This window comes from Caretta caretta, chromosome 11 (genome assembly GCF_965140235.1).
Source record: "Caretta caretta isolate rCarCar2 chromosome 11, rCarCar1.hap1, whole genome shotgun sequence".
NCBI lineage: Eukaryota > Metazoa > Chordata > Testudines > Cheloniidae > Caretta > Caretta caretta.
In genome coordinates, this window is record NC_134216.1 from 57203948 (window position 1) to 57229916 (window position 25969).

General features: G+C 42.5%; 1 protein-coding gene across 16 annotated transcripts in view; it reads right to left on the bottom strand.

The window, feature by feature from the left end:
- Window positions 1-23096, bottom strand: part of ANKRD44 (ankyrin repeat domain 44) — a 213263-nt gene extending 190167 nt beyond the window's left edge. For 7 of the 16 annotated variants that reach the window (XM_075118038.1, XM_048870301.2, XM_048870299.2 and 4 more), the window contains exon 1: window positions 22822-23089. In XM_075118038.1, coding sequence (XP_074974139.1) covers window positions 22822-22848 — 27 coding nt within the window. In that variant the 5' untranslated portion in view covers window positions 22849-23089. Of the gene's footprint in view, window positions 1-22821 lie in introns of all 16 variants that reach the window. The other 9 variants (XM_048870308.2, XM_048870298.2, XM_048870307.2 and 6 more) reach the window with 3 other exon arrangements.
- Between the last annotated feature and the right edge of the window lie 2873 nt (window positions 23097-25969).

Below are 25969 nucleotides of genomic sequence, written 5' to 3' on the forward strand. Positions count from 1 at the left end.
CCAGAGCAAGAAACTGAGCCCTGGTCTCCCAAGCCCAAGCTAGCACCCAAACCACTGGACTAACTTCTCTCTCTCTCTCTCTCTCTGTACTATCACTATCCTACCATGACTGGTGGGGGCTTTGCCAGTGACTTCAACAGGAACATGAACAGGCCTCATTCCTCACATGAGACTTCAAATATTTCCAGCCTATTGCACTATAGAAACCCAGATATTTCAGTGCAGCATCCGAATACTTCCTGTGTAACTCCCAACCCTCTAATCAAATCTGTGTTGATTTATAGAGTTCTCGCACATCAACAGTTTGACTGCAGGTATACAAATGGCTGTAATTACCAAATAGCCACCTCCAAATACTACTCCTGTCGATCTTGTACTTAATAACCATCCGGTAAAACTAATTGGCTAATGAACATGCAATATTTTAAGAGGTATATTCTGTACAATTACTATTGGGAAAGGTTCCCTTCTACAGGCTCATGTGAGACAGTGGAATGACTTTTAAAGTCCTAGGGAGAGTCTCGCACTGAATTGGTGAGAAGCTACCGTTCACCTTTGTTCTTTGTGTTGGAGCTTGTCTACGCTTGGAAATATACCAGGAAAGCTATTCAATAATTAATCCACTCCCAAAGTGGATTAAGCTAAATTGGAAAGAGGCACTTGTGACCGCACCCACCTCCATGGTGCCCCCTTGTGGCCCAACAATAACTACTCACTCTGTTGCGGGGTTTCGGATGGTCAGGTGCCGCCTCTCACAGGTCCAGCAGAGTAGTGCTTTAGCCCTCCAGCTAAGGCACACTTCACTTCCACCCCTTTCCAGGGTATTAAAGTCCAAAAATAAAGGAATATTATGAACTCAAAACCAGGGTCATCCAATGAGTCTTTGGCAAGACCCCTCCTTTCCACTCAGGTCTTATCTTCATGAAGCCAGTCCTTTTAGTTAGGCTTTCTGGGCCTAGTCGTACTCTCCAGCAGGAGGCTCATCCGGGCAGCAAGCTGTCTCTGACTCTCGGCAGAAACCAGGATTCCCTCGCTGAAAGAAGTAGCACTCTGCTCTTTCCTTCGTGGTCAGCCCTGAACTTAACTGGGCCTTCTCCTCATCACTCCCCTCTCCATTCCTGACATCTGCCGCAGGTATAGCGGGGCAGGATCCACTGGGTCCACAGCCCCTCATTAACATTTTCCTGGCTAGTGTAAGACCTCTATGTCCCATCACAGCACGTCTTATGTCAGAATAAACATCTCCACACAGAGGCTTACATGAAAATAACTGTCCTGATGTCACTATTTCACTAAATTTCTAAGTGTGAACAAGCCCACCAACCACAGCAAACAGGGTAACCTCACTTTATGGCAGCAAGTGAAAGCAGAGCAAAATGATACTTGAACTCCTATGTCACCTCTGATCCTAGGGCCCAAGATAGCCTTTGTTTATGAAAAAAAGGATGGTAGTCTAACCCAATGGATCCCAGCTGTAGGGTGCAAATGAGAGCGAGTGCCAATTCTGGGGTATGCTCCCCTGCTCTGCCAGCCCCCATGAAAGCGGAAACGAAGTCAAATTTCAAAAGGATGAATATAAACAAATAATACAATGTAATACAATATAATGTAGGGACAAAATTAGAAAGGCCAAGGCACAAAACAAGATCAAACTAGCTCGAGACATAAAGAGTAAAAACAAAACATTCTACAAATACGTTAGAAGCAAGAGGAAGACCAAGGACAGGGTAGGGCCATTACTCAATGAGAGGGAAAAAATAACAAAACATGGAAATAGCAGAGGTGCTTAATATCTTCTTTATTTCGGTTTTCACCAAGAAGGTTGGTGGTGTTTGGATGTCTAACAGTGAATGCCAGTGAAAATTAGGTAGGATCAGAAGAGGCTAAAATAGGGAAAGAACAAGTTAAAAATTACTTGGACAAATTAGATGTCTTCAGGTCACCAGGGCCTGATGAAATGCATCCTAGAATACTCAAGGAGCTGACTGAGGAGATATTGGAGCCATTAGTGATTATCTTTGAAAAAAGAAAAGGAGTACTTGTGGCACCTTAGAGACTAACCAATTTATTTGAGCATAAGCTTTCGTGAGCTACAGCTCACTTCATCGGATGCATCGGATGCTGTAGCTCACGAAAGCTTATGCTCAAATAAATTGGTTAGTCTCTAAGGTGCCACAAGTACTCCTTTTCTTTTTGCGAATACAGACTAACACGGCTGTTACTCTGAAACCTATCTTTGAAAAAGTCATGGAAGACAGGAGAGATTCCAGAAGACTGGAAAAGGGCAAATATAGTGCCCATCTATAAAAAGAGAAATAAGGACAACCCGGGGAATCACAGACCAGTCAGCTTAACTTCTGTACCCAGAAAGATAATGGGGCAAATAATTAAGCAATCAATTTGCAAACATCTAGAAGATAATAAGGTGATAAGTAACAGTCAGCATGGATTTGTCAAAAACAAATCATGTCAAACCAACCTGATAGCTTTCTTTGACAGGGTAACAAGCCTTGTGGATGTGGGCAGCAGTAGACGTGGTATATCTTGACTCTAGTAAAGCTTTTGATACTGTCTCACATGACCTTCTCATAAACAAACTAGGGAAATACAACCTAGATGGAGCGACTATAAGGTGGGTGCACAATTAGTTGGAAAACAGTTCCCAGAGAGTAGGTATCAGAGGTTCACAGTCATAACGAGTGAGGTCCCACAGGAATCAGTTCTGGGTACGGTTTTGTTCAATATCTTCATCAATTATTTAGATCGGGGTGGGCCAACTTTGTGGCCCGAGGGCCACATCTTGGTATGGAAATTGTATGGCGGGCCACGAAACCTCATGAAATTGGGGGTTGGGCTGCGGGAGGGTCTGAGGGCTCCAGCTGGGGGTACAAACTCTGGGGTGGGGCCAGAAATGAGGAGTTCAGTGTGCAGGAGGGGGCTCCGGGCTGGGTAGGGGTGTGGCGGGTGGGGGTGAGGGCTCTGGCTGAGGGTATAGGTTCTGGGGTGGGGCTGGGGATGAGGGGTTGGGGGTGCAGGAAGGTGCTCTGGGCTGGGACCAAGGGGTTTGGAGGGCAGGAGGGGAATCAGGGCAGGGGGTTGGGGTGTGGGAGAAGGTCAGGGATGCAGGCTCCAGGCGGTGCTTACCTCAAGCAGCTCCCGGAAGCAGCGGCATGTCCCCCCTCCGGCTCCTACATGAAGGCGCAGCCAGGCAGCTCAGCACACTGTCCCATTCGCAGGTACCGCCCCTGCAGGCTCCCAAGGGGCTCCGTAGCTCCCATGGTTCCTGGCCAATGGGAGCTACGGAGCCCCTTGGCTGACCCTATATATAGGAGCCGGATGGGGGACATGCCACTGCTTCCGGGAGCCATACAGAGCCACAGCACACACGGAGCGGGGCAAGCCCCCGGCTGCAGTGCCAGAGCGGGGCAAGGAGCTCAAGGGCTGGATTAAAACATCTGAAGGGCCAGATGTGGCCCCCGGGCCGTAGCTTGCACACCCCTGATTTAGATAATAGATACAGAGTACATTTATAAAGTTTGAGGACGATACCAAGCTGGGAGGGGTTGCAAGTGTTTTGGAGGATAGGATTATAATTCAAAATGATCTGGAGAAATGGATGGAAGTAAATAGGATGAAATTCAATAAGGACAAATGCAAAGTACTCCAGTGAGAAAGGAACAATCTGTTGCATACATACAAAATGGAAATGACTGCCTAGGAAGGAGTACTGTAGAAATGGATCTGGAGGTCATAGTGGACCACAAGCTAAATATGAGTCAACAGTGTAACGCTGTTGCAAAAAAAGAGAACATCCTTCTAGGAGTGTTGTAAGCAAGACACGAGAAGTAATTCTTCAACTCTACTCCACACTGATTAGGCCTCAACTGGAATACTGTGTCCAGTTCTGGGTGCCACATTTCAGGATGTGGACAAATTGGAGAGAGTCCAGAGAAGAGCGACAAAAATGATTAAAGGTCTGAAAAATATGACCTATGAGTGAAGATTGAAAAAATTGGGTTTGTTTAGTCTGGAAAAGAGAAGACTAAAAGGGGATATAACAGTTTTCAAATACATAAAAGGTTGTTACAAGGAGGAGGGATTCCTTCCTCACAGCAGGAATCTGAGCAATTATCTGTGCTTGTACAGCTTTCCTGATCCATGATTAGGGCTCCTAGAAATGATGGTAACACAAATAATATCCATCAGTGTCTGCACTTGCCCCCACTCTGAGAGGGAGGGTTCGCACAGGGGCAGGTAGTCTGCCCACAGGCAGCATTACAGGAACCAGGCACTCTTACATTATAATCCTTGCTCTAGTACTGACTTTAGTTATGTGTAAGTCTACAAGAACAGACCAGAGGAACAGACCCTCCACTGAAATAGGGATTCCTTTCCCCACAGAGCCCTGCAGCCCTACCCAAACCCTCCCTGCTGAAGGGAGAGCCCCAAAGAAACTCCACAAGGCAAGTCTCACAGTTTCCAGGCCCCCTTCCATCCTCTCACTGCATGGGAGTTCCATTTAGCCCTTAGGACTTTCCTACACTGGGAAGTTTTTGTATGTGCCTTGAAACCAGTTTATTCAGAAATAGATCCGGCAATTTTAAACTAGGTCTACACTAGCTCTAACCGATTTTAAAATTGGCTGAAACTAAACCAGTTTTAAAACCAATTGGAAATTGTCCTCAGTGTAGACATGTCCTTTGTCTGGATTCTGTTTTAGTACATTGTCCCCCTCCTATAGGTGTAACTCATATATATACATTTAACACTTCAGGATAGAAGTAAGTGAGAGTTCCCCTTTGACTAAGCAAATTTTTTATTCCTTTACAGAGAGAATCAGTAGTGAAACATCTACCGGGACTTTCATTTATTACTGTTCAAGATTAATTTAATATAGATTGTCTGAACATTTCCAAAGGATCCTATATAATTTGGATTATCTTCCCTCAAAGACTACTGTTTCAGAGACCAGCAAACAAAAATACCAGTATAAGTATTAACAAGAGTACAATAAGCAATTTAAATAGTAATTATCCTCAAATACAACTTTATTCCTGAAGGGTTTTAACTGTGTACCTGAAGTATAGCTATTTATGTAGAGCTCACTTTGATGCTCAAACATGCTAGTAAACACTAACGTAGTTCATTCCGACAGTCTCTGAACAGACTGAGCACACATGTCCAGATAATGCATTAAGCCAGTTTTGTTACTTTTGTGGTTCGAAATCTGAAAACTCTGCCTGCCATGTACTATACTGGTAACTAAAAACAGATGTTGAGTGCAAGGCTGTGTGCCGAATTCCTTGTTAGGGCTTTTTGATGTGGAATATATGTATGACAAAGACAAAAGCGATGGTATATCCATGCTTGTCCAGCTTCTCTAAGCTTTTGCTAGTACTGTGTCTGAAAGATCTTTCTGAGGAAGACGTCCCTGAAATCTTCTTATGAATTCGTATAAAAAGCAGTTCCTAAAATAGTGTGTGCACTGTGATTCACTTTCATTTTGCCTTTCTTTCCAGAGAGCCTGGTGGTAGAGTTCACACCCATCTAGGAGGGCAGCAAGTTTTAATATACAGTGCTAGTGAACAGAAAACAGATTTCATCTGAAGTAATAAAAAATACATTAGGAACTTGTGTGGTCTGAGCACAGGACTCGGGGCTAGGAACTTCTAATACTGAACGTGACCCATGTTGACTCTCTGTGCCTTCAGGCAAGTCAATTAACCTCTGTCTCAGTCTCTAAATTGGGGATAATACTTCTCTACCTAGCTGGGTTGTTGAGAGGATTTACTAGTTTGCATTTGTGAAGTGCTTTCAAGGTAAGAAGTGTCATCAGTGCAAGCCCAGTACTATTATGGCAAACCACTGAATAAACTAAATGTTATCATAGCCAGAACAGGACATATTTTTAGCCTAACAGCTGGAAAATGATGAATCTGTAAACACACAAAAGAATACCATTGGACCCATTACCATCAAGAACTCTCATGTCTACAGGCTCCTGAAATTTTCAGAACCAGCCCAGGCTCTGTTAATATCTATATTATATAGGCATAAAACACAAGAAAAATTCTGGATTCTATGGGGACATTTCATTTGTACTCAGGCATGTACATCCTATGCTGCTCAGCAGATCTGCGTGGCTTGAGAGATACCTACTCTGCATGGTACTCTATAGTTCTGATTTTCTGCTGCACAGAGTTTACACAAGGCACAGCAGGGGAGGGAAAGCTGTTTCCAATTTCATTGCTCATTGAATCTCTTGCTGCTAATGTTGTCCAGTCAGCTTCTTGTGTATTGATAACTGTTTCTTTAACAGGATGCATATCATTTTTAAGGTTGAAATAATCATAACACAATGCAAGCATATGCAAGGGAGCCCATCTAAAAACAAGCAAATTTCTGTCCTGCTGGAAACCAAGGGGGAAGAGATTATTTCTTCATGGAATCATTTACCTGTGAGCCTATTACGTTAACAGCAAAACATAAAAGGTTTCTCAAATCACTTTGCACAGATATCTTTATTTTTTATTATATACCACAACAATGATTCATCTCATTCTCCTCCTGAACCATTACATACCTAGCTAGGAAGATCAAATAATCTACTGAGACTAAAATCACAGTAAGGTCCCCACATATTGAAAATAAACATATGTGATTCGTATGTTTCAGAATTCTGGCAATTATCTTCTCCAGACTTGACAGTCTCACAAAGCTAATGTTTTTGTGTCAACAAGGTCTCAAATCCAAACAAAGAGGTATAGCCTGTACCATAGCTAACATGATCAGGATTAGCTACTGATAATGACATCCACTGCAGAGTCATCCAAAATAAGACTTAGCACTAGTCAACAACTTAGAAATGATTTCATGATATTGCACATTCTCATTAGTAGCATAGTGGATCAATATGAATTTTACAAATATTACAGAAGAGCTATTTAAGGAAATTATGTAGGTGGTGTATAGATTAAAACCCTTGTTATGAAACTGTTTTTCCTCTTACGACATGATATGATTTAACTTCAACCAATTAAGTAAACACAAATAAAGAACATTCAGTGAGGAAGGCACTGGAATCAGTAGATCAGGATTCAATTCCTTGCTGTGCCACTTACTTCCTGTGTGACCTTAGGCAAGTCACTTAATTTCTCTATGCCTCAGTTTCCCACTTGTAAAATGGGGATAATCCTTCCCTATCACACAGAGGTATTGCAAGTATAAATTAATTCAAGTTTGTCTGACACTACCTCTATATAAACAGGTTTCAGAGTGGTAGCCGTGTGAGTCTGTATCAGCAAAAACAATGAGGTGTCCTTGTGGTACCTTAGAGACTAACAAATGTATTTGGGCGTAAGCTTTTGTGGCTAAAACCCACTTCAGATGCATGGAGTGGAAAATACAGTAGAGAAGTATAAATACACAGCATATGAAAAGATGGGCGTTGCCTTACCAAGTTGGGGGTCAGTGCTAACCAGCCAATTCAATTAAGGTGGAAGTAAGCTATTCTCAACAGTTGACAAGAAGGAGTGGAAATCACTTTTGTAGTGCTAATGAGCCAATGTAATCAAGGTGGCACATTTCAAACAGTTAACAAGAAGGTGTGGGTATCAGCAAGGGGAAATTAGTTTTTGTAGTTGTAGTGGCTGTCCACTCTACCCTCTCCACACCTTTGCTTCACTGTTTCCTACATGGCCACCTCCATCTAGGCTTTTTCTACCACCTTTCCTAGGCCCTCTCCCTAGTCCATTGTGCCAAGCCCACCCCAGCATCTCATTCGCCCTGCAGGTCTCCCACCACAGTGATTTCAGGTGCTTCTTACATAGCAGCCTGTGAATGCATTCTGCAGTCACATGACCCCCTCTCACTCATGCACTCCATCTAGAGAATACCCTCTCCCAAAAACAAGTCTTAAAGGGGTTTCCCAATCCCTTTAACATCCTGGGCAAACTGAGTCGTGCATACGCCCAAAGGGCCAGTGCCCTGGTGCATTAAACTATACGAACTCTCCGCATTTGGGGCTTTAACTCAGAATGAATAGGATTGAATGGGATACCTCATGTGAGCATGCACAACTCAAACAGAAGCAGTGGTTACAGAATCTGGCATACTGTATTTACTAGGTTTGCACAGCATTTTGAAAACCTTCCTAGAGCGGATAAGGAAATAAGGCCCCTTTCGATTTTAAATTAGAAATGAATGCATGTGTCATATTGGAGAGTACATTAAAACAGCTGGAAGCGCACAGACAACATGGGATATTTTAGGCTTTTATTCTTCTGTTTTATTTTCCCCCCATGACATGTTAAACCACAACTGAAGAATATAATGAGCAGGTCAACGCTAAACAGCTTTAGCACTAGAGTATTCTAGCTTCTACATCCGAACACCTCTGTCCAAAATCACCCATGCAGCGGGGCTGGTTTAGAGATCAATAACAGGAACAGGACATCTGTCACCCACATCACCCCAACCAAACAGAGACACGCTGGAATGTTAATGTGATATTTGCCGCCCATATTCCAGTGCAGAGTTAGAGCTATGCCTACACAGCGCAACTCTTGGATGATAAAGTTGGGAAACCAGGGTGTCTTCAGTCTTCACTGAAGACTGTCCGGAGCACGCTGCAGGTTCCCAGTCCTTCTGTTTAATAGGAAAACATCATCCACTACTTCCCTCATCCTTCCACAAACACCCCAGAAACTAAATCTTGGATGACACAGAACAGGAGGCATCTGGAGCAAGACAAGCGAGATGGGACAGGGTGGGGAGGAATAGTCACACACTGAACCTTGGGCCTTGTAGGCAGGAGGTTAGGGGCCAAGTCATGGTTTTGCCATGATCTTCAAGCAAGGGACAGCACTGTTGTACAGCCCTTCTGGGCTCCCTTTGCTCCACAAGCGAAGTACCCTGTGCTGAGTCTACACCTGACACTAGACACTTGCTGTTCTGAACTCATGTGTGGTTACAAATTTTGCAATATTTGGTGTTTTTCTTGAAGCCCCACCACCTAGAGTCCTTTGCTTACTTGAGAGTCTCAGCTTTCATTTAAAAAAAAAAAAAAAAAGTTTCTACCTCTCCTGGTGGCAGAGAAAAGCTTGAAAATGGGACCCAAGAGTACCCTGAAGGTTCAAAAAGCCAAAAGGCAATGAACCTCCCTCCCCCACACACTTTTTTTTTTTTAAAAACCTCCGGATTTGTATACCAATCGAATGATGGGGGGGAGGGGGCATGCCTTCTTCAGGATCTTTCAGTGCTCGTGGTTGGCAATACTGCATACTTCCCTTGGCACACTAGTAGTTATGCTAGCCAGCGCTTGACTTCACACCCTGGCTCTCCCCCAGCCCAGCTTTGCAAGAGGGAATCACAGCAGCTCTGTAGAAAAGTGCTCTCTTCTCTGTACAGCTACTTCCTTCCTTTTGCCAGCTACCTAGGTGGTGAGGGGGGCACCTTGCATTCCACTACTCAACTAGGCTGCCATGCAAGCCAGGCCGCAATCTAGCCCTCGGGGAATGGCATTTCAAAAGACCCCCACATTTGCTTGCACCAGCATTCCTCCGCAGAGCGTTGAAAGACTATACAAATAAAACAAAACAGCAGTGTAATTGTTATGATCATGAACCATAACCAAAGCAGTCCTAATAAAAACTATACTGCTCAGCCCAAAAGGGAACAAGAAACCCCTTGAAAGGAAAATGCTACTAAAACGGACAGAAGGAAATAAACATATTAAAGGTGACAAGTTAAAAATAGTCAATATCCTTAATAACAACCAATTTTGCCAGCGAGATATGCAAGACTAAGGACATTGGCAGTATTGAGCTGCTGCATAGGAGCACACAGTACTATACTGAGCAGTATATCTTATTGTACTGACTGCACTATGAGTATACTACACGTTCTATTTAGTTTCACATGTTCAGTCAGTGATTGTAATGAACAGTTGAGAATAATGCTGCCAGATTGCTACTGGATAAGATTAAGAAGAAGCAGTTATCAATTCATCTTTTAAAAAAAAGCCATCCACTTCCACTTCCACACTAATATCTGAAATACTTTAAAGATCTGGATGTGTAAAATACTTAAATTACTTTCCCTGCTACAAACTGGTGATATACACCTATGTAAAATGTGAGCCCTTGAGTCCCCATCCTCCAGCCAGACTTTTTGCAGACTGTGTTAGAAGTAGTTAGTTCACTGTTTCCGTCTCCACATCTGGAGATTAAAACAAGTTTAAAAAGGCAAATGATTTACAATGTAAATATATGGCTTCTCTCTCCACAGATATATTATTTGGCATTCACATATTTTTAAGAGTTTTTTTTTAAGCGGAGTATGTCTCGTTATTTATCTTTCTGAGACAAATAGCTTGATCCAAAGCCCAGTGAAATCAACAGGAATATTTTCTGTTGACTTCACTGGTGGTTGCTAGATGGGGTTCAAAGACAGGAAAGTAACACAGGTCCAGATTCAGCAAAGCACTGAAGCATGTGTCTGAAGTTAAATGCTTTGCTGAACTGGGCTCATACTGATATCGCATGTATTCCCAGACTGGATCAGAGCCATAGCCCATCTAGTCTCTTGACATTGGCCAGCACAAGATGCTGGAGGGGAAGGTGCAAGACCACCACAATAGGCAGATGTAAAATAATATGCCCCCATGACAGGCTCATAAAACTTCATGCTTCAAGGTTTATACCAATCTCATTTTATTAGAGATTAGGTGTCAATTACAGGAGCGGGTGGTTGAGTTTCTGTGGCCTGCAATTTACAGGAGGTCAGACTAAATGATCAAGATGATCCATTCTGACCTTAAAGTCTATGAGTCTACGATAATGCTTAAAAAGTTTGAGAAAGACTAACTAACAAACCTGGGTATTTTTGTTATTCATGCAAATGCCCAGTCACACCCTGAATCTTGCTAACATCCTGTGGCAATGAGCTCCGCAATTATATACATGTGTGAAAAAGTGTTTCCTTTTATCAGTTTTGAAATTATCACACACCTAACGACACTGTATCAGATTAAAACTGTTAAGGGCCAAATCTTCCAGGGTTGTCTTCGAATTTCCCCATTTCTCAAGCCTATGTATCTATTTTTAGGCTCCTGAATAAGGTCTCAAGTTTAGACAGCTTTAAGACTTCAGTGGCTCATGCAATGGGATTACTCAGTGAATAAAGTTAAACACAGGCACAAACCATTATCAGGAACTAAAAGTGGCCTGATTTTCAAAGGTGCCAAACATCTGCAGCTTCCACTGACTTCAGTGGACCCTGTGGGTTCCCAGCAGCTCGGGGTGGGAGGAGGGAGGAAATGAGTCTAACTGTAGACAGCCAGGTTTGAAAGTCTAGACCTAACCCTTCTGTGTAAATTAACATGTCATGTGAAAACAAAACTCCTATTACAGATCTCTGAGCAAAGGCTCCCTCTGAAGGCTGATGAATAGCACAAACAAAAAAACTTTATTTTTAAACTAAAAACCAAGTTGCTAAGACACCAGCTGATCTGTCAAGAACATAGGAAGAGTCAAGTTAAACTTCTGACCGATGGAATAGCCTGAAGGACCAGTTTCTGTCACCTGCCTACACATCAAATCCTTCATGACCTGGTCTGCACTAGTACAAAACATCACCTGTTGAAGACAATAGGTGTGAGCAATTGTTTCAGCGCTGATTCCATTGCCTGCAGTTTAACTGCAAGCATAGGCCAGGACAAACCCTGATCAGCAACGTTTCAGAAAACCCTGGTTCAGACTTGCAGCTTAACTGTGTACAGCGGAACCGGTACTCAGTACTGCACCCACTGTCAGCAATTGGTAAATGTAACTCATGGAAACCAGACCCATGGAGTGCTCCCAGTGATTTCAGTACTGGGGGCCAATCCTGCAAAGCCCTACTAAGTGCTCAGCATCCTGGGGTGCCATTGAGGGAGCTCAGTATCTGGCAGCATCGGGCCCTTCAGGAGCAATCTAACCAGTTTCCACAGGTTAAAAACATGATTGCAATCAAATGAGGAAGATTGTCCAGTTTTAATCAAATAAAAATGCCAAGACAATGCAAATTGCCATTATTCCCAGAAACCAAGAAAAGGGACTAGACGCTGCTCTCATTTATATCAGTGTAAATCTGAAGTGCCTCCATTATATTCAGCACAGTTACTCTGGATATACACCAGCATAATTGAAAGCACAACTTGGGCCAAGGGTAAGATTTCAGAATACAGCCAAGACTCATTTAACCTTGGTAATATGAGGAGCTTGTAAGGTTAGTCTCGAAGTACACAAAGATGAACATTAAATTGGGTATACTCTCTCTCTCTCTGAACTTTAATAACTGCATTATTAATCAAGCAAAAGCATATAAAGGCTGATGAATGTTCACAGCAGTTTCGCTTCCCAAAATAATTTTATTTAAAATGTGAAAGTTCATGTTTCCATCCTTCTAATGAAGAGGAAGCTGGAGTCAACATGTTGCCCAAATTAAAAAAGGTTCCTCATAAAGACAAATGTACTTGATTTTACATTTTTACAGTTAAAATTTCTTCAAGCCAGATGTGCTCAGTTGGCAGTTATGCTCTATAAAGCCTTTACTAAACTGTTAAGTTGTTGGTGAGCAACTAGTTATTACTAACCAGTTATTTTAGTAAAAAAAGCTTTGCATGGCCAAAAGATAGTTTGTTATCAAATTAACAAAGTTACGAAAGCTGCAACATAGGAAAAATATCGCTCACATCACATTAATTTACAAGTAAATGTCAGAGCAGAAGTGGCAGTACCTAAATATTGCACCATTTGTCATTAGGGATTATATGCTGATTTAAGAAATTATTTGATGCAATAGATCAACTATGGCCTTCAGACAGATCTCATATTTATGTAATGCAGTAGCTTGAGTGTTGGGATTTTGTTTTGTTTTGTTTGGGGGGGGAGGGTTGAGCGCGGGGGGAAGGCACAAATACACGCACACCCCCATGCAAAAAACTGAAAGCTTTACCTCAGTAAATGGCTTCAGTCAGGTACGTGTCAAAACTTGCGCAAAAATCAACCATTTTGGTTTTACTTACTTCCTCATAAACATGCAGCTGTAGAGAGGAAGTGGAGGCTTTGCAAGGCCATTTTCTCAGTGCATCCTTTTTAAAATTAGAAACCAAGCCATTACAAATAATTCCAGCACAAGAATGTGTTCCTGCATGTAAAGCCAGCTAATAATGCGAAGTATAAACAGCAACCAGACAAGCTTATTTCAAACTAGGGCATACAATATTGTACGGTGCAAACATAGTAAACTGTCTCCATTTTTAGCTATACATCCACTAGTTTGTTTCCAGTACATAGTTAAGAATTGCTTTTTCTTCTAAAAAAGCAAAATACATATAAATGTTTCTCACCAAAAAGTAAGTATTCTTCCAGATTTTCAGTTATCTGTAATTTATTGGCCAAGACTATGCAAACTCCAGTGATGACCTCAGTCCATTGGTTCACAATTATCTTCTCCCTTTAAAATTAAACGTTTTGTGCTTCCATTCTCATTTATTGTCAGGCCAAGAGGGCTCCAACAGTAAGTAGTCACAGGTTTCACATACTGCAATTAAACCCAAGTTTAAGACACAGGATAGTGGCTGTGAGAACTTAACGGGCTATGATCTCCGGAAAATAAAGTGACAAATGTCGAATATATGCTCCTGGAGAGAGATGTTATTTAAAAACAGTTCTATAGCTCAATAAGTGCAAAAATATTCTGTCACTGGAACATTCTAGAGGCAGTGTTAACATTTAAAAGTCTCAGGAAATGCAAAAGTTAAAGTTCTATCAGCAACATTAGCCTGTATATTTAATGGTATACTTTTATAAAACATAAGTAGCAGTGTATTAAGCAACACATTTAATAAGATAAACAAGAATAGAAAATCCAAGATCTGTTCAATGTGACAAAGGCCGAAGTCTGTGCCTAGGACCCAGGCTCCTGGAGCCATGTGATTACATCAGAATCTCAGTGTTCATTAATTTTTTGTTAAAGTTTCTACCCCTCATGGTTGCAAAAAGAAAAAGCAGCCTTGAAAACATGGCCCACTGTGCATGTTATTAAAGCAGCCATACCTGCCTGAGTCTGCAGACAGCCTGAACCAATGTCTCTGAGAGGATGAACTACCCCAGGCCTCTCAAAAAAGGTGTTTACCCCAAGGGCCACTGCCCCCAATAGAGGATTCTGTTGTGTGGCAGGAGGGTTAGAGAGCAGCAGGCCCAGCCTAACCACCCACCCACCCAAGTACATACCCTAGCAAATCAGGGTATAAGTACAAGGTGACCCCTTCAGCTTCCACCCCGTCACTCCAGGGAGGAGAGAGAATCTTGGCTGCTCCTGAGAAGAAGCCAGGAGGCCTTGCTGCCACTCATTTAGGGGAGAGGATGGGGAGAGACAACCTCCAGGCTTGGTGTTTTGTAGGACTCTGGAAGTGTCTGACTTCTCTTGCTGTCAAAACCTTAACTTGCCCGTTTCTCAATCAATTGCAATTCAGTGATTTGCCACAAAGCTGAAGACACCTACACCTGGTCTACAGCAGCATTTCTATCATTGCTAGAGCCGGTGGAGCTGCACCAACCCTTGAACAACGCCAAGAGAATGATGGCACCAGCAAACAGCACAGCTGTACCACTGGCAGCAACAGGGGGGCCCCAGCTAAGGCATTTTTACCACCAGGTCAGGCCTAATTTTTAGGATGCAGTGAGAAAAAAAAAAAAAAGCTTTCCTAGAGAGCCAATCCAGTAGGCAAATACGTGCCCCACACTACAGAGTACATGTCTCTATTAAGCACAGTCATGACAACCAAATCATATTTTAATAGTTGAGCAGGAATAGGTCAGAAGGTGAATGTCCTGCAGAGATAAAATACCATACCTCAAGTGTATAAAGAAATATGAGGTTTTGCTGATAGTTATTCAAGAAAGAGCAATGTTCTAACATGACATATACCCGGAGTTTCCCAGGCACTTAACACATCCATAGCAAAGACTTACTGTATTGCCCCTTTATGGCGCCATCGCACTTCTTGGGACTTTAGGACTGTGTCACTTTCCCATTGGAAGAGAAATCTGCAGACAAACAGACTCTGAATATTTCCTTGTCTACATTTTTTTAGAGCACGTGCACATGTCTCATTTACTTGAACACAGATGACAAAACCAGCAACAAAGTTACCTGTTGCAGAAATCTCAGCCAAGAAAGCAAGCCTCTTCCTGACCCTGTATCTCGCTGGCCTTGTCTACACTAGACCTTATTTCCTTCTCTGAGTATGGTTGGACAATGTAATATTTCAAAAGCTGGTGGCCAGTCTACACTAGAGCTCTGACCAGGGTGCCAAGAGATGGGAACAAGAGGGAGAAATGCCAGGGTTTTGGTTTTTTTAAATGTACTTTTTCTTTAAAATATGTGAATACATTTCCACAATTTCTGTGGATAGTGTGTGGCTAGGAATAGCTCGACCAAAGGAAGCAATAGCTGCTGTGGTGCATGCGCAGGGTTAATTATTTCAATTATTTTATTTATTCATTTATTTACCAGAATGAGTGGCCATATACCTGTTGATGTGAATTATTCCCCTGTTCTACAGTTACCTTAGTTTATAATGACAACATTTTAAAAATCTCAAGCTGTTTTTCAATTCATAGATTATAAAGTCAGAAGGGACCATTTTGATGATCTTCTCTGACCTGTGTAACATAGGCCAAAGAGAACTTTCAGGCACTTATCCTCCCCAGGAGTCCACCAGCCATTTTCTGTGATTTTACCATCACATGTGCCCATTTTAAAATAAAAAGTTTCTCTCCATCCTATACTTCCCCCCATTGATGCATGCCAGACTGACACACTTCAGGGTAAACTGACTACAGAGAGGAGAAAATTAAACTGACTGTCTGCAAAGTGCTGCCAAACACATGAAGTAAACATATTAAAACACTGCCTAGAGAAACAGTCTCAGTTTCTTTCAGTTCGTCATCTTATGCGTTACTTTCAGCTATAGCAGGTAAATGTTTTCAGACAGATTGATGATTTCTAAGTGGATGGCATCCCTGTAAACACACACACATATTCAGGCTCCGTTACTTTTTAACAATACCATTGAAAAGATGCATGTGGTAAGAGTGTAATTTAGAAATATTTCTGTTGTCTTGTTCACACAGGACTTGAGCTCATGGGAAAGACTCCTTTGGGCTCCTTGGAGTCAACAAGGACCGACAGCCTGCTCCTGGTTCCACATAAGTCAACAGCAAAACTCCCATTCACCTGAGTGGTGCACGATTGGAGCACTAGGTACTATGGCCCTTTAGAAAGAGGCAGCTGGGCAGCCCTTTTATGCACATTTTAAAGGGAATAATCTTAGTTTAAAGGATGTTGAGAATATTTATAAATCGAAGAGGGAGTGGAGCATTCAGCACAAATGCACATAGCTGTACCCAACAATTCGGCACAGAAGGGCTTACGTCAACATCTGAAGAACACCCACAAACAGGATGTTTTTTGAAGCACTTCTCCCCCACCCCCACTCCCACCACACCCCGAGCGAGTTAACAGAAGCAGGAGTTTCTGGACTGACTCTTACATTCAGAAATAGCATGGTAAGGTAACTCTTCCTTAAGCAGTGCTAACACAAACCCTCAGCAGGCAAAAAACTGACATCCCAAATCAAACACAGTAAGCTAAATGCATCCTCTAACTTAATAGGAAGAAACGTTACCAACTACAGACCCTTTCTGCACTGTTATTACTAGTGCTCTGCAAAGGGGTCCTGGGCTGGTGGTACAGAAATGAGACGGAGGAGGTACCAAGATTTAGTTTCTGACAAAATGATTTTCCACAAGCTGTGTAAATTTTCTTGAGTTAAAGAAATACTCTTCAGGATTTCACACTCTCAGTGGAGCACTCCCACTAACAATCACCTGTGTTCTAGGAGCCTCGGTGAAGATTTACATCTCATCTCCATCACTTTCAGAAATAAAACTTCCATTAAAAAAAAAAGTTTCCTGAATGCAATAAATAAATAAATAAATAAATAGTTATACAGAAACAGACTTGTTAAGTGTGACTGGGAGTAATTAATAAGAGACTGCCTACAGCCCATTGGACTGCACTTTGGGAGACTTGGGTCTGGAAGAGATCTCTGATCTTTCGTTACTCAGAACACCAAAGAACACAGAATCATCAGAGAGTCATAGAATCATAGAAGATTAGGGTTGGAAGGAGGTCATCTAGTCCAACCCCCCTGCTCAAAGTAGGACCAACCCCAACTAAATCATCCCAGACAGGGCTTTGTCAAGCCAGGCCTTAAAAACCTCTAAGGATGGAGATTCCACCACCTCCCCAGGTAACCCATTCCAGTGCTTCACCACCTTCCTAGTGAAATAGTTTTTCCTAATATCCAACCTAGACCTTCCCCCACTGCAACCTGAGACCATTGCTCCTTGTTCTGTCATCTGCCACCACTGAGAACAGCCGAGCTCCATCCTCTTTGGAACCCCCTTTCAAGCAGGTGATGCTCAGGCTCAGGCAGATAAAACTACATCTTCAGGAAATGATAGCATAGTCCAAACAACCTGGTTAAAGAGCAGCTCACAGGAGAGAGCCAGCTCATTAATGTATTCCTTTTCTGATGGTTATGGCACACGGGAGAAAATGGTATCTCAGAAACCTGGAGGAAGTGGAAAAATCAAAATACACCAATACCATCATGCGCATGATTGGACATCCTCAGTCCTTACATCGTAGAAGTACTGAACCCCCTTTTTCTTGCCCTTTCCCCCTACACACACATATGACCTGATTTGAGTTGGGAGAACAGAGCCCATGTTTGAATGTCTAGGTCAACCCAGTTGTCAAAACATTAGTTTTTCATTCATGCTGAACTCTAGTTCATATGCATAAGCTCGTTACATACAGCCACACCCGCATTGAAAATAAAACACTAAACTAAATGGTCAGATCTTAAAGTGCATGGGGAGAAGAAAGATAATAAATAGCAATGCCACTTTGTACTGAAATATCACTTTTCATCTGTAGGTCTAAAAGCACTTAAACTTACCCTGCCTGTTGTAATTGGCATGCACCGTAGGGGATGCAAGAAACTGCATATACGAGAAGTGGATTATCTGGAACGGATGTGGAAGGCTTACGTAGCACTGTCACTCAATACTGCTACATACAAAGATGTCAGCAAAGTTGAAACCTTAGGTGTCTAATCTCAATTTAGGGTTTGTTCATTTTTTCAAGCTTACTACTTCAATCACTCATATACAATTTTTGGAAAAGGGGGGCCAGGAACAGAAGGAAGATTGATAGATTCACTTCCACAAGTGAATGGGGGTTGAAAATACTTCCTTTGGTTAAATGATTAAAAAGCTACCATGTGGTCCAGCTGATTAGCTAGCAATTGCCATCACTCAGAAATGAGCTCATGTAACTTGCTTGACCAGAAACAGATAGGATATAGTCTTAAACTAAGCTCTATTACCAAATAAATATGTGAATACAACCAGGACCGCTTATAAAGTAGACCTACTTTATTGTTCCACCACCACAGCATCCTAGCACTTCTCAAGTGTCTTAAAATAGAAACAAGAACAATCTCTTCATTTTTTCTGACCCTGTATGAAAAATAGATTAATTCGTTTATGATTATCTTTGTTTGCCTGCTTTGTTTGCTTGGTTGCCTATGTGCGTGAGAGAGGACAAGAGCGAGAGGGTGCAAATGTGAAAAAAAATGAGGAAAACCTAAGTCACGGAAATAAGACTTATCTTTACTCCTCATACCAGCATGTGGCTTCTTTCGGCTCTTGCTACTAAGTATCATCGAACTTTTACAGCGCTGGAGGTAGACCGCCTTGTTGGACCCTATTGATCCATAGTTTCGTTGTTCCGGAGGAAGGCAGTTGTTATGAGAAATTACACTTATGGAGGGAGAAGAGATCTCTCAGGCAGACAGAACCAATCCCATGGAGAACCTGATCCAGATTCTGTATGCAGCACAAAGAGCTGGGGTGATGTGATTGTGGTGACCTGTGTTGCTAAACAGACAAGCTGCTGCATTTTGTACCCGTTGCTGCTGCTAAAGGGTGTGGGGCTTCATTATTAAAAATACAATAAGTTGTCATAATAAACACTGGAGATCACAAATGCAGGAGTCACCGTGCCACTTCTGCATCTGAGTGGACAAAATGCAGTCTTCTGGCTAGCCACAGATGAAAGCTGGTGTGTTTTGCTGCCATGGCTGTCTGGACACCCAGAGCAGTGTAGCCTGTGGACCAACTAAATCTGAAGACACATACTGTAGGCAGTGGAGGATGTTATAAACATGTAAGTGCCTCAAAGTGCATCATTCTTCCTACCAACATCACATCAGTCTTAACAGGGTTCAGCTTTAGCCAGCTGTTCTTCACCCAGGTACTGATTTCAGGTAGGCATGGAAAAAGCTGAGAGACAGCGCTGCTTAATATTTGATGTAAAGGAGGATGTAGCACCTGGCATCCTCTGCACATTACTGGCACTTCAGCCTATGTTGTCATGCAAGGCCTCCCACTGGCTTTGTTATAGATACTGAATAACATGGGGAAGAGGATGAGCCTTGGTGGGAATCTAAAGGCAAGGGCTTTAGAAATGGAGAACTAGTGTCTCATAACAACTTTCTGGGCTCAATCTTTATTTAAAAAAAAAAAAAAAGGCCTGAACCATTTTGAAACACTTCTATTCACTCCTATATCCTCATACAAGTGAGACAGGAACATTTGGTGATCAACCATACCAAATGTCACAGAGCAGTCCAGCAGGAAGAGTATGGGTATGTCTATGGACAGCAGGAGGACATCCCCCAAAATAAGAAGCGTTGCCATACTATGCCCTGAAGCATGACCCATCACACTGGCAAGCAGAGAGTATTTAGAGTGTGCTGCCATGCAAAGGCATACTGCGAAGTCACCATGCCAGTTCTGATAAATCAATCTACCAGGTTTGGAGATTGTTAGAGGTGTGGGAGGGGAAGAGGAGAAATAACTAATCTTAAAAAAGTCCAGACTCTCCCCCTTCCCCCCGCCAAGCACCCTTTGTTGCAATACAGACTTCACAAGATGCAATCCACGTGGCTCAAACCAGTTTTACGCTCTACTACCAGTGATGAAGCAAGATCCTTGTTGAGGAGGTTTAGCAATGATTTAAAAACCTTTAGTGCTTTAATTCCAAGGACCTCATGAAACACGATTTCAGACTTAGACGTAAAGCACTGAAATGCTACACTTCCTTTACCAGCTGTAGTGCAAATGCCTTTAATATTATGCTGCAGTCTACACTTTCAATTTACAGATCTCACCTGAATCTTCTGATTTATGAGACTTGTTCTATGCACTACAGAGCAGAATGAAGTCTCATGGTGTGAAACATTCTCTTCATTTGCTATAAGCACCACATCCGAAGACATGAGTGTAACAAGGGACATGCCAGGAGACAGAACTATAAACACTGTCTTTGGTTAAATTATGGAAATGCATTTAGACTACTATAATTCATACAGTCGCCTTTCAATGTTTATTTTATTTTAAAAGTAGCTCATTTTTTCCTTTAAAAATTTGGTGTTAATTATAAGGCAAATGCCAGGTAGAGGATTTTGTAGTGGAAGGTTTCTTTGGAAATACATAAATAAAATGAGAGAGAGAGAGAATGCATGCACATGTGTGTGTGTAGGCATGTGTGTGTGTGTGTGTTAGGGGAAAGGGAGTTGTTTGAATAAGGACCCCTAACTGCTGATGATCATTTTAAAAGTAACAGGAAAGTTTTGGACTCCAAGGACACCCACACTGCAGATTATAGGCAGACCAAGTTAAACTAAAAATAGCTGATTAAGACAAGCAAATGTGTAACAGATGGTACAATATGTTGATAAATTAGGCTGTGGGAAACATACTATCACTTTACTAAATATTTTAAAATTCTTTTGAACTTCTTTTAATGGTAAGAAGTGATTTAATACAAATTATAGCTGCTCTATTATTAAATTTAACATTTTAACATAAGCTGAGAGTTGAATATTGCCATTTTCTAATAGCGTGCAAACAGTTATGGCAACAAAACCAAAAATCCACTCTTTAAACATGAAGGCCTAGTAGAAAAATAATTACTATGTATCATGGTAATAAATAGCACTGAATTCTCAAAAGAAGGTTAATACACCTTAGAGACCTTACACAAATAGCCAACATCCATTTTTATCCTACCCCTCAGCTCTGAGAATTGTAAAACTACATATTTGACTTGAAAGTTGGATAGTATATCAACTCTAACTCATCAATGGGTAAAATGTTCAAAAGCGAATGAATGTCAAACATTTTTCCTATACAGGATACTAGGTTCACTTAAGTTACACATATAGGCCCCAATTCTGCAAGCTGCTCCCAGCAGAAAAAATGCAGGCAGAATCCTATTGTCTTCAATGGGGATTCACATGGGCACGCACTTGGAGCCCATTACAAAATTCAGGTTTCAGAGTAACAGCTGTGGCTCTTTAAAATCTGATCCTGCATAGCAGTTGACTTCAATGGGAGTTTTAGGTGCACAACAAGGAATGCAAAAATAGGATGATCATTGGTTAAACAGGTTTCAGAGTAACAGCCGTGTTAGTCTGTCTTTGCAAAAAGAAAAGGAGTACTTGTGGCACCTTAGAGACTAACCAATTTATTTGAGCATGAGCTTTCGTGAGCTACAGCTCACTTCATCGGATGCTGCAGTTTCCACAGTATGCATCCGATGAAGTGAGCTGTAGCTCACGAAAGCTCATGCTCAAATAAATTGGTTAGTCTCTGAGGTGCCACAAGTACTCCTGTTCTTATTGGTTAAACAAACAACCTAAATGGTTAAAAAAATTCCCTTGTTATGTTTTTTATGTGAAATAACCTTTTAAAAGAAACCTACATGAAGGTTTGTTTAAAAAGCAACTAGGAATCTGACAGTGTTTGAACAGCCAAATAGCAACCATGCACGCAGTTGCAAAGGGTTAATATTCATCGGGAGGAAGAGGCAAATTAAAACATTAGCTTAAGCAACTCAATGATTAATTAATTAATTCCAACGCTGGACTGATGAGAAAATGCAACTAGTTCATTAAAGTAAATGTTCTAACATTTCTCATCTGCCTCTTGTCTCTGAGTGACACTGAAATCTACCTTGAGCCACAATATTTCACTGATTTAAATGGAAACAGGTCTAGGCTGCGGCAGAATGGAATGCCAAACCAACAAACACCAGAAAGATGCACAAGAACTGGGCTATTCTAGATGGTTGGTTCAGTGACAAATCCCCTAATCGATTCATCTGGAAGACAAACAGCGCCTTTCTTTCTGGCATTTTGACATTTGCCTGTTTTCCCCACACAATGCAAAACTTGACTGACTAGTAACGCAGTACATTATTAGCCTCAGGCAAAATAGCCTTATTAGCCCTCCTCCCGCTTCTCTGAGCGCGTCGCCCGGAGACCAGACAGACAGACAGACACACGCCCGAATGGCGCTCGCTGCACGGCGCAGTACCGGGGATCGCAGAGCGGCCAGAGCGCGGGGAGGGTTTTTGTGCTCCGCAAACGGGCGGGATTTGCGCAGGCGGAGCACCGCAAGACGCGGCTTCACTTGGCTGAGCTGCACAACAGCAAACCCCTCCGAGCTGGAGCTGCCGGAGCCGCTGCCCGCTCCGCTCCGCTCCGCTCCTCGCCCGCCGCAGCGCGGGCTCCCTTCCGCGCGGGGCTTTGCCGAGCCTCCCGCAAGGCTGCCCGGGCTCCTTGCGGGCTCCTACCTGGTCGGTGAGTTTGAGGACTGCCATTCTCCCTCGGCGCGGCTCGGGCACATGCAGCTCCGCGGTCCGGGAGTGTCCGCCAGCTTCAGGAGTTGCGGGCCGGCTGGGGAGGAGAGCTCAACGCAGCCGTGCCTGGGAGACCTGAAATTGACAATCCAGCTGCTCGCTGGGGTCAGGAGGAGCCCAGGAGCCTGCCGCTAACCGAGCCTGCCTGATACAGGAAGTACTGACTGCACAAGCCCAGCTGCCACTGACATCACCCCGTGCACAACACACGCACAGAGCAGCTCTGGGCAAGGACAAGGCTGCCTCCTACTGCTCGCATCTCCCCCAGAGCATCCCTCTCCATCCCCATCCCCCCATCCCCCCCCCCCACACACAAAAAGACCAGGGCTGCTTCCTGCTGCTGCTCACAGCTGGGCTACCCTCACCCCGCTGCACCTCCCCTCGCCAATATTTTCTTTGTTCCTGTCACAGCCTTGCCCAAATTCCTTCCCTTCCTGCCTGTTTCTCCAGCATGTTGCACTTATAACATTGAGCAGCCCTTGGCATGCCTGGCTGCCAGCCCAGCTCTCACTGAGCTTCCGGTCTGTAGTCGTTAAGGTGGCACTTATCACCTTGGTGTATAGACACAACACACTGCAAAGCTGTGGTTCTCAAACTCCAGCCTTTAGACCAGTCATACACATTGTCCTAAGGGTCTAGAAAGCACCAGAATGGAGAAGGAACTTAGGGAGGTGTGGTGGGAATGAAGGGAGGAGATGGCCCAGGAGCTGAGTTTGCTCCTACAAAGCAGTCTTTAGAATGAAAGGATAGGAGAAATATTATTTAATGAGTATAATCAGGGAGTTTGGCCCTACCCTGAGAGTTTGCAATCTAAGGTCCCAAGTCTGCAAACCCCTTAGGTACAAGAGTAACTTCATGCACATGATTCGTGACCCCTTGTTGCACATTTGCAGGATCAGAGCCTGAGATTTCATAGTCTGCCTCCAGTGGGACTCCAAGCAGGTGTAAAGGTTAGTTCACACAGAATAGAATCCGGGCTTAAGTTACACACAGTCAGGACAGGCTAATAGTACACAAATACATAATGCAGATAACAGAACCTGGACTGGGATTTAGGAAAAACAGGTTATGTTCCCAACAATCCGTTCTGGCACAGGCTTCCTTGGGCTAGTCACTTAGCTTGCAGTGAGAGATTAACTTAACCTGAAGTGGTAGTTACTGTTGCCCATTCATAAAGGGGGAAAGGAGCCTGAACCTCAGAATAAACAGTAGTTGCCATAGAGCCACTGCTTCCCTACACTGCACCCTCCTGCCTCAGTTGCTTCTCTCTTTGCTTCCCTCCTCCAAAGGGAGTGGAGGAGAATGTGGGACCCCGATAGCCTGGTTGTCTGTTACCCTCCCCCTTAAGTAGTCATTGGCACTGATGGGTAAAATACACGAGAAAAAAGGCACGGGGAAATCAGGCCCTTCCTCTCTCTATGACTCACTTTCCACATCTGGAAAATGGAGATAACGTTTCCCTACCTGAAGCCAGATTTGTGGTGCTTAATCCTGCAAACATTTATTCACATGCTTAATCTTACTAATGTGAGGATTGGGACCGTAATTATGGCTTGAGTCTCTTCTCATTAACACTGAAGTAAAACCGCTGTAGTCCAGATGAAGTCAGTAGAGCTCTGCTGGTGTAATACCAGTAGAAGTTAAAGGAGAATCAGGGTCTAAATGTTTGTAAACTGTTTTTGTCACTGGACAAAAGGCACTAAATGAGTTCAAAAAGTGTTATTTTTATATTATAAAAAAGATCCAGGATAAGTAGATCAAGTGTCAGATTTTGTCATTTTATTATTACTTTCTTTATATCATTTTATATTAACACATGCAATTATAACCCCTTTACGGGGATCCCATAAATACTGATAGCCTGAAAATAAAAGGAAAATTAAAATTTGTACCAGTTTCCAAATTCAGATAATTCTGTATAAGACAGAGGTAGTACTTCTTTTTAAACAAATGAGCCAATGCTTTATTGGTCTAAACATTTTTTAAAAAGTAATCCTTCATTAACAAGCCATGCTCATAATGACTACAGTGTTCTACAATGACCTAAAAACATTACAGGTAACCCAACTGCAAGCTATAACATTTTGGCCTTTTGCTACAGCATGCTATAGGTTTTGTAGGGTTTTTCTTCAAAAATAATAAATAAATAAATAGTAGCAGTACTTACAACAGAAGAAAACCATCCTGATGAGGAAACAAGTGTCAGTTTCAGACTTCCAAGCGGTTACTATAAATGGTGATTTAAAGTTAACAAGCAAATTATGAACAATATTTTGACACTATGCATCATCTTAAGAGTTTTTCCAAAAATTATAAATCAATAAAAATTGATAAAATTGATTAAAAAAACCCCACAACCCTGTAGCTGTTAGGAATTTGAGACTTCTGCTAGGCAATTTTCTTCGAAAATTTCATTCCCTTATGGTCTTTGTCATGCCGGAATACCTACAGTACTGAGCTTGCATCAGCAGTTTTGTTGTGTGTCAAAACATATGTTAAGAAGGGCCATTGGCAAGACTGCAATGCTGTCCAATAGAGAGCTGGGCCCTTTCTGTATCTCACTGATTTTAACTAGAGCTACTACTTTGACAGCTAATTCACAGACTTTGTTGAAATACCCACTTATCACACAGTGATCAAAAGTAAGCATGTCAAAGAAACTTCTATCTGAGAGCAAGCAGAAAAACTTAGCCTTTATTTTAAGTGAGGATCTGTCACTATTCCAATTATAAACTCCCATTCTCAGGTACTTAGAATGTTTGCTCGAAGGTGAAATTTGGTAGATACATAAGGAGCTTGTTTTTTGGAGCTGTTAAGCACACAGCTCCTTCTGGGCCAGATCCCCAGCTACTAGAATTCAGCATAGTTCCCTTGAAGTCAGTGGAAGTTTGCTGCCAATCAGTTTGAATGGAATTTGCTGATTCATGCTAGCTGAATGAACTTCTGAAAATCAGGCCCAGCTTCTCTGCCTGTAGAAATCATTGCAAAGCAATGGGGGTGTAATGTGCTATTGGTGGCCTGCTTTATTCAGAAAGCTGGCACAGAGGTTGCACACTGCACTAGCAGTAGCTTCTGCGTGCCC